This window comes from Littorina saxatilis, linkage group LG14 (assembly GCF_037325665.1).
Source record: "Littorina saxatilis isolate snail1 linkage group LG14, US_GU_Lsax_2.0, whole genome shotgun sequence".
Taxonomy (NCBI): domain Eukaryota; kingdom Metazoa; phylum Mollusca; class Gastropoda; order Littorinimorpha; family Littorinidae; genus Littorina; species Littorina saxatilis.
This window is the reverse complement of record NC_090258.1, coordinates 13,296,032-13,306,031: the sequence shown is the minus strand read 5'-3', so window position 1 is coordinate 13,306,031 and position 10,000 is coordinate 13,296,032. Positions and strand designations below refer to the sequence as shown.

General features: G+C 41.2%; 1 protein-coding gene across 1 annotated transcript in view; it reads right to left on the bottom strand.

Moving 5' to 3' along the window:
* Positions 1–10,000, bottom strand: part of LOC138947168 (uncharacterized) — a 256,793-nt gene that overhangs the window by 227,088 nt on the left and 19,705 nt on the right. Inside the window, exons 8-14 of the mRNA XM_070318604.1 lie at positions 9,665–9,833; positions 9,034–9,227; positions 3,394–3,565; positions 2,939–3,117; positions 1,961–2,120; positions 1,102–1,277; positions 20–194 (exon numbers count right to left, since the gene is read on the bottom strand). Of these exons, the coding sequence (XP_070174705.1) occupies positions 20–194; positions 1,102–1,277; positions 1,961–2,120; positions 2,939–3,117; positions 3,394–3,565; positions 9,034–9,227; positions 9,665–9,833 (1,225 nt within the window). The remainder of the gene's footprint in view (positions 1–19; positions 195–1,101; positions 1,278–1,960; positions 2,121–2,938; positions 3,118–3,393; positions 3,566–9,033; positions 9,228–9,664; positions 9,834–10,000) is intronic.

The following is a 10,000-nucleotide window of genomic DNA, read 5'->3' as shown; positions in this document are numbered from 1 at the left end:
CCCTTTACGATGATTTTACCCTTTATATGAGAGGTGTAGGTAGCAACAAATCCTGTGCTGGAAGGGTCGGTGGTACCATCGCTGTGAAACTCTATCAACAAGGAGTTGGACGTGGACAACAGCACCGGCGGAAGGGAAGACCCGCACAGTGGACTGGTCAGCAAAGGGAAGGAATTTGAGCTGCCATCAAAAATCTGAAACAGAACATACACACACACACACACACACACACACACACACACACACACACGCGCACACACACACACACGCACACACACACAAACACACACACACACACACACACACGCAGTATGAATTCTTGTCAGCAGCGTGAGTCAATTCAAACACTGCTTTTGAGAAGGAAGACAATGTTTGCTTTTCATTGATATCAAAACAAACAAAAAAACGTGAAATAATAAAGCGGCAGCAGAATAATAAGACGCTTACTGGGAAACACGTTTCTTTGGACTTGCCTCTTGTAGGTATTAAGGGAACCGAAAGCAGTATGTGAACAGAACGAAATCATTTCGGCTTTGCGGCAATCGTATGAAAGGAGAAACAAGTTCAGTGACAGATTGTATAACATTGACAATGCCAACTAGTCTTTCTTTTGAAACATTTCGGTTATCGAGGTCGATTGATCGACGCCTTTGCAAAGCCTAGTTGAAGCCCTCCGTCGTTTCGCTCCGTCAGACTTAAATGTAGCTTTGGTCGGGCGTCGATTCAAGACTGATGATACTCTCGAATTTTCCAAAAGAAGCCTATCAATGTGCAAATGATAAAATAAACTAACGTAAATACACATATACTGAAATAAACCTTGCTTTCATTGGTCTGATAGGTATGTGTGTGTCTGTCTACAATACAGACTATTGGGTCGATGTACTTTTGGTTGTCTTTTTTGTCAAATAAAAAAGACACAATAACTGGCCTTTCTTGCTGTTGAATACAAAACAAGAAGAAGCAATATTTACCTCAGAAATGTTATGTTACTTTTACACGTTACTCTGCACTGTGACCACAGACTTGTCTATAGCCTAGGATTAACTTTATCTAAATCTCATATTTTTCAAACGTTTTTAAAATGTGTTTATATATTACCTGGACATAGTCATTGCAAAGGTCGGAATCCAGGGCGAATGACGTGAACGTGAGATTGATGTAATATCCCGTGTCACGTGTGATGAGGTAGGAACAGTCCAGGTTGGTAGGGTAGGCGTTGGGTGAGTCTGGGGACATTATTGTTCCACTCGCGCCAAAGAAGCTTCTTCTGCACTCTGGCAAAAAACGTACACTTTTTATCAGCAAAAAAAGCAACCTAACAACAGCCTTCGGTCTTGGTCGATAAAGATGAAACCGTAGACCAACAACAAAGCTGGTCGGTCAACAAGCCACCGAGCATCTTATATTGTTCTGCTTTGACATATACCAGTAACTGGGTTGACATATACCAGTAACTGGGTTGACATATACCAGTAACTGGGTTATTAGCAACGACACCAACAACAACAACAACAACAACAACAACAACAACAACAACAACAACAACAACAAACAAAACGTGTGTCCTCTCTGGAACTTTATGACGTTTAAACTTCTAACATACAATCCAGAAATGGATATTCTGGTGTGTGTGTGTGTGTGTTTGTGTGTGTGTGTGTGTGTGCGCGTGTAAGTGACAGTGTGTGTGTGCGTGCGTGCGAACGTGCGTGCGTGCGTGCGAACGTGCGTGCGCGCGCGCGCGTGTGTGTGTGTGTGGGTGTGCGTGTGTGTGTTCATCCTTATTCGACACTGCTGCGAGCTTGAAATGTGCTTAGAGTCAACCACAGATGCGTTATGTCTGGATGTTACAATGTAAATGTGAAAAGTAAAGTAAAGCCATTTAGTTTGCCGAACAGCCTAACACTCACGACTAATCAAATAAATCAAAACAGTTTTAATTATATGAGATAATCCTCACCTGTCTTCCACATGGCTCGGAACGCTTGGCCATTGGAAACTTCAGACACAGACTGTAACCAGAGTTGCATACGGTTGCCATACGACACAACAATAGCCCCTGTTCGCCTACAATACAGATACGTATAGGTCTGATATCCCCGGTCAGTAGTGTAGTATACCTGTGGGAGAAACAAAATTGTTAATGGAAGATCATTTATCAACAAAGGTGATATGATATGAGTGTTCTAGTGGATCCTAAACTAGTTTAAAAGTAGTACTAAAAGTATATTTTTCCTAAAACTAGTGATCATATTTCCCGCCATTAATCTTTACACTTTTACACGGGATCAGAGCATCATTCAACCTCAACACGTGCAAAACAAAACTCCCTCCCCCCACAAGAAAAAAACGAAAAACAGCAACAACAAAACACACACACACACACACACACACACACACACACACACACACACACACACACACATACACACACATACACACACACATACATACACACACACACACACACACACACACATACACACACACACATACACATACACACACAAACAACAATCACAGTGCACTCCGCGTTATCTTTTGATCATTCATTTTCTAGATTCAAATCTTAGCGCACTGAGATGTTGTGAGCCAAACACTTTTCGAGAGTTGAAGTTTGCCTTTAAATCCTTTCGAATATGGTGGTCTAGAAGGCTAGCATCACACAGCTAAACTCGTTGCATTGTCTCAGGTCTTAGGCGAGTCAAAATCTTTCTCTTTATCATTATTCACTTTGACTGTCTCTTTTTCTGTCTCTCTCTTTCTCTCTTAGTATCCCTCTCTCTCTCTCTCCCTCTCCCTCTCTCTCTCCCTCTCCCTCTCTCTCTCCCTCTCCCTCTCTCTCTCTACCTCTCCCTCTCTCTGTCTTTCTCTCTGTCAATCTCTCTCTCTATTTCTTTCTATCAATGTAGATGAAGACAAATAAAATTCTCATTACCAACAATCTTTCGTTCCCAGTACAGACACTGCTCTTGTAGTGAGAAACATTGAGTGTGACTGATAGGTAGGGCAACAGAACGATGTTCCACTTGTAGTCTGTTTCGTTGGCGTACAGGGCAGGGTAGCCAGGGGAAGTCACCACACCGGAACTAGCGTTCAAGTACTTTTCCACTGGAACTGCAACAGTCCAAATTGTACCGTTAGTTTACCGTATCGTTTACCACAGAGTATCATTTACAACGTGTTTTTCAGACAATGTGACTCGTCATGGACGCACGCACTCACACACGCTTTCTCGCACGCACGCACGCACGCAAACACACACTCACACACACGCACGGACACACGCGCGCGCGCACACACACACACACACACACACACACTCCCACACACACACACACACACACACACACACACACACACATTTCTGAAGGAGTATGAGAACACTCTGACCTGGCTCAACCCCAGACACACGGATATAAAAACCCCGGCTTGTGCTGTCAATGGTGTCATCGCTATGGAAGTGGAAGAGCACATTGTGTTGTGATATGGTCAAGGTCGGCGGGCGAGTGGAGTTGCAGAATCGTCCAACAGTGTGATTAGAGACCGTAGGTCCGTCGAAAATCTAATTGAATAAGAAATGAACAGGAACACATACGTAAACAAAGAAAACGCTCTGTAGAGTCTGCATTCAAAAGTATATAATACATTCGAACTTTGTTTATAAAGCCCGCGAAAAGGACCGACCCAGAGTGATCGCTATGGAAGCGTTAAACGGGCTTTTCTTTCTTTATTTGGTGTTTAACGTCGTTTTCAACCACGAAGGTTAAATCGCGACGGGGAAAGGGGGGAGATGGGATAGAGCCACTTGTCACTTGTTTCTTGTTCACAAAAGCACTAATCAAAAATTTGCTCCAGGGGCTTGCAACGTAGTACAATATATTACCTTACTGGGAGAATGCATGTTTCCAGTACAAAGGACTTAACATTTCTTACATACTGCTTGACTAAAATCTTTACAAAAATTGACTATATTCTATACAAGAAACACTTAACAAGAGTAAAAGGAGAAACAGTATCCGTTAGTCGCCTCTTACGACATGCTGGGGAACATCGGTAAATTCTTCCCCCTAACCCGCGGGGGGTAAACGGGCTTTTACAAAAGAAAAAACCCTCGTCTGGGTTCTTTCGGAGTTGTTGTTGTGGACAAGTGATTGCTTTCGAGAGGTGATCGCAAAAGCAGGTTTATAACAGATTCCAGTATTTGTGGTTTAGCATGGGGTAAGCAATCTCTAACGCCAGACTTGACTGAGTTCGGCAATGTCCACATCGTTTTTTTTCCACAGCAATGGAGCCACCGAAGACCAAGACAAGATGGACGATCAAGCCATCCCAAGCATTCCTATGCACTCCAGTCTCGATCAACACATCTCAAGCATTCCTAAGCACTCCAGTCTCGATCAACCCATCTCAAGCATTCCTGAGCACTCCAGTCTCGATCAACCCATCTCAAGCCTTCCTAAACACTCCAGTCTCGATCAACCCATCGCAAGCATTCCTAAGCACTCCAGTCTCGATCAACCCATCTCAAGCATTCCTAAGCACACCAGTCTCGATCAACCCATCTCAAGCATTCCTAAGCACTCCAATCTCGGTCAACCCATCTCAAGCATTCCTAAGCACTCCAATCTCGGTCAACCCATCTCAAGCATTCCTAAGCACACCAGTCTCGATCAACCCATCTCAAGCATTCCTAAGCACTCCAGTCTCGATCAACCCATCTCAAGCATTCCTAAGCACACCAGTCTCGATCAACCCATCTCAAGCATTCCGAAGCACTCCAGTCTCGATCAACCCATCTCAAGCATCCCAAAGCTCTCCAGTCTCGATGATCTGACAATTATTGCGACGTATTTCGTACCCCGACAAAACAGTCATTCCCGTGTCATTGAGTTTAAACTTATCGCATACAAAGTTTGAACAAAATGATATATGATTGTCGCAATACTTGTTTGCTAAGTTTAGATACTGGACGCTTACATGGTATTTCATGGTGTATACGACAGTGAAAATACAATGCTCAGATAAAAATGTATTGTAGTTGAAACGCCTTGATGGCGGCACTGGTACCCAGATTTGGGTACCAAAAGTGTGATTCATCATACTCCATCACTATTTCATATCATGAGTTGAAATGTACACAATAACTTCTTGGAATATAACACTTTCAGGACATATGCAATATAATGATGCAAATAATGATCTACTACCTTAGAACATTATTTAATGAAAATAATCTGTATATACGCCTGCGAAAATGGTATATATTCAGTTTTTTACCTGCCTATATAACATACATTATTCCCCCCTCTGCTTCTTTACCTCTGTAAACTTGTAGGGGTAGTTATTTTTCGATAATGACCCAGCAACCAAACAAATAACGACCCAGCAACAGCCTGAATCCTCGATAGTGCAATGGGTTGAAAAGTTGTTCCGTTTCGGTACTACTTTTTGCGACTGAAAAGTTCCGAACGCTCTAATGTACGAAGTATACATCTCTGGAGCAAACAATACAAACATACCGCATTTAAATTAACAACTACAGGCCTGAACACATGAATCTCCATATAAAATCCATGAGTTTGGTTGTTTTCTGAATCTAGATCTGCCGTGCTCAAACGTTCATCACAAGCAATTTCCCGCAAGGCAAGTAACTCTCATACTTTGTCTAGCGACAAGAGTAGTTCCCCTTCTTTTCACTCAGTTTCTTCGACAACAGACTGCAATCCGACGGTCAGTTTTCAACAATATTTCATTTAATAAACAGATCACACGCAACCAAATGCACACATCTCATCAATTTAAACAACATAAAGGGGTTTCATACACTATTTTCCCCAGAAAACTGAACTTCATACAGTTTTTAACGTTGGAACACGGGTGCAAAAGTTCGTCTGCTAGTCCCATTTGACGAAAAAACATTATCCTAAGCGATACCAAAACATATACAGAACACACAATATCTGTCTTTGCCGCCACAGCAGAATAACAGCATATCTGTGTACTTGATTTTAGTCCAAAATAGGAAAACTGACAAGAAGTGTTAACAGAATGGAATGATTTGCACGGAACTATACAACCGCGCATGAATCGATCGCCTGCGCAGGTTGACTGGTTGAGAAAATAGGATTCGATCAAACTTCCGCAAAAAACCTCCTCTTTTCTTTGAATAACTGAAGAAAGGAGGAATAAAGAGCACTGAGACTCGGCGTGTAACCTCTACATATTAGCTCAAATGAGCTTATATTTTAGCATAACTCACAGAACATGCACACTTTTGGTGTGTTCTAAGATATTTCCAGTAAAACTTATTGTCAAGTCTGCAACTGGGTTTAAAAAAAATACTTCCGATGGGGGTAAAATTGGACATAGGACAATATTTGTAGTTTCATAATACTGGTAGTAAGAACAATGATTTTAGAACACACCGTAGACAGTATTAGTAGCAACTTGCATGCAAAGTTTCATGCTGTTAGCTTGAAAAATAAAACAGTTATGAGCAAAAAAGTTACAAAATATGCCCGTTTTCGGCAAAGTTCAGGCAACATTTGTCAACATATTTACTAACCATAGGTCCTTAGTAACTTCCTGCTACATATGGTTGCCCCTCTAATTCTGTCTGTTCTTCATCAAATGCCTTCCTATTTCTTCTCTTGGCTATCCTGGCTTCATGTGATGCATCCTTTGCTTGTCTTTTGTCATTTTTGATGCAACGACTGTCTTTATGATCACAAAAGTCACTGGCGAATTTGACCACACACAGTTCCATAACTTTCATTATGTCCAAAAGGGAATGAGCCCCATCATTGAAAACAGAGACTGCCATTGCTGCTGCCACTTTCACTCCATGGTTTTTCTTTGTGGGGCAGTATTTCCAAATGACACTGTTAACACACTCATTTGCATTTTGGGTGTACCCATCAAGGCATTTGCTAAGCAGGCTTGGGGTAGAAAGAGCATGAAAAATGGGTTTGATAACTTCCATGACAGCCATGGGAAGACTGTTGGTGTGTTTGTATGTGTGCAAGATGCTGCTGCTTTCTTATACTTGCACCAGCTAATACCACACATAGCATGACTTCTATCCTTTTCTGGTCATCTCGTCACAAGCAGAGCGATGGAAAAATGTCGCCCATACTGCCTGCTGCATACCTTGAAGATTGTGTTTGTTGCTTATAATGGCCCTTCTGTAATATGACTGGAGTAGATCTATGTGCTTGTCTGTCAATCTACCTCTACCACCTATTGGCATTCCATCAGAGTCAGACAGCTTTTGCCCTTACAGCGACTTCTTTAGGTTCCTGAGTCGCGTTCCCATAACATGGCAGAAACGACAAACTGTAGACGCTGAAACTTTTGCACTCAGATTGTCAGCATCAATAATCCTGTTCCCATGAAGTTCTAGATCATAATCATATATGTTTCATCTACACAATCACTATCATTATCAACTGAAGAATGGTCATCATTTTCTTCACTCTCACAGACTTCAGGAATGTCATAAAAGTCCCCCAGCTTTCTTTCAGACATGGTAAAAATGGGCGTGGCACTTGGAGGGGTGTCATTATTATCGACTGTGCTATAGACCCTATCGATATTCCAAGCTCTCGTAAGCTCTCGTAAACTTCAGAGCATAGCAAAGCATGTGGGACAGCGATCTCGCGCGAGCTGCGAAAGCCGAGGTTCGAAGTTCTTACGACGTTTAACGCATAACAAAGAAAGTGTCTCGCGAGGGCTGCTCAGATACCAAAAAGGTCTATTGCTTCTATCAACACTGACACAAAAACTGCTTCTGTCAGGGCCAAAATCGAGATCCAAACTCGCTTCGTTTTCTCTCTTGGTAAACCTATTACCCTGAAATCTTCGTTTTTGGGATGTTCTACCTCTGTCCTTTCGATCCACAGACATGATTACGCACTAGTCCGAAAAAATTCGCTCAAAAGTTAGAAAAGAAAGTCACAGATCATCAAACACTCACACGTGGGCCGCCATGTAGTTTAAAAACCCAGAAACCGGTGGGTTTTTTTTTTTTTTTTTTTTTTCTTTCTTCTTTTTTTTTCCTTTCTTTTCTTAGGAGATCAGACATTGTTAATCACACATGTGCGTGCTTTTTTTTTTTTTTTTTTTTTATCGGAAGTTTTTTTTATTTTTTAGTTTTTTTTGTTATCATTTTAATTCTTATTAAGTTATTATTGTTTTCCTTCTGTCTCACTCTTTCTGTCAGCTTCACACTCAATGGACAGTAAACAGATCATGGACAATTTTTTTTAATTTTTGTTTATTTACATTTACCCTCTCTCTCTCTCTCTCTCTCTCTCTCTCTCTCTCTCTCTCTCTCTCTCTCTCTCTCTCTCTCTCCTCTCTCTCTCTCTCTCTCTCTCTCTCTCTCTCTCTTTCTCACACTTGTCCACACAACATCTCTCTCTGTCTGTCTCTCTCTGTCTGTGTCTCTCTGTCTGTCTCTCTCTGTCGCTCTCTCTCTCTCTTCCTCTCTCTTTCTCGCTCTCTCTTTTCTCTCTCTCTTTCTCACACTTGTCCACACAACATCTCTCTCTCTCTCTCTCTCTCTCTCTCTCTCTCTTTATTATTTTTTTTTAATTATTCTCTTTAATTATTCTCTCTCTCTCTCACTCACTCCCAAGGACCGGTTATTATATTTCCGGTAAGGCTCCTTGTGCCTTATTATTTTTAGAAATTTACTGCTGAATTATTTTTGTGCAAATTTGGCCGCCATGTTGGATTTTCTTAGCTTTGGGGTTCACAGTGGGTGCTACAAAGGCTTGATTTACCCAAAAATACGAATCAAAGGGGAAAAAATTGCAGTGGCAGAAAGAAAAATGATTTTAGTTTTTAAAAATTACAACACATTTTAAAATACAAAAAAAGAACTTTTTCGAAAAAATCTGGGTGCCAGTGCCGCCTTAAAGAAACCACCAATAAATGGAACATCGACTTTCTCAAACGCGAGATTGACAGTACATTACAGAATGATGGAGGGTGTTGTCTCAACCAGTTTTAAGCCATTTTACTCACCTCAAGATAGTCTTGGCAACCTCCATTCGATTCGTCGTCCAAGTGAAAAGCGTAGAAGGTCACGACAACCGGGAGTTCTTTCCTGAACCGGTACAGGTAGAAACAATCTAGGCCGGTTGGGTAAACGCCACTATAACCAGGTGATCGCAAAGTATATTGCGTTGTCCACAGGCTATAGCTTGAATAATTACACCCTGTAAGAGACAGACAGATATTCAATGAAATGAAGGATTGCAATCGATAAAAACACACCTTTTCACATTGCAAGTACCTTGGCTGACAACAAATCAGGGATTGCAATGCAATAGATAACACACAAAAACACGATAACTTATTATATAATCTTTTTTTTACAATGTTAAACATCACAAGAGGGATTGTAATCGATAAGAACACATGTTTTTACATATTGCAAGCACCATAGCTGACAACAACTTAGGGATTGCAATGGATATATTGTTTTTACAAATGTGTCCTACAGCGTATTCTATGTTTACTCTGTTCATTGAACTTTACGCTCGTCTTTGCGCTTCAGTTGTAAGAAACATCCCCTCACTGTCAGAAGCGCTTACTCTACATGTATAGGTCCACATGTCCTGGCTACACAAAAATGTTCTGTCAGACCTCTTACTTGTTGTGGGTGGTGTGGGTGTTATTAGGGTCCATGACGCTGCAAAGCTAATGCCATAGGTACCAGCTTTGTTGGTCTGTCTGATGAAGGCATAGCTCGTAGCACGAACAAAGTTAGGAAGCAGTAAACCGTACGACGTTCTCCAATTGTAGTACGATCTGTCTGAGACCTTGGGGGTAAAAAGATACAACATGCTTAAATGACAAAAAGCTAAAATTCTTGACTTGATGTGCAGCAGATTTTAAACAAATTAATTTCAATATTCTATCAAATTCGTTGCCAATAAATATCATCAGATAAAGGTATTTACCTCTCACATATGCAATTGGAGATAAT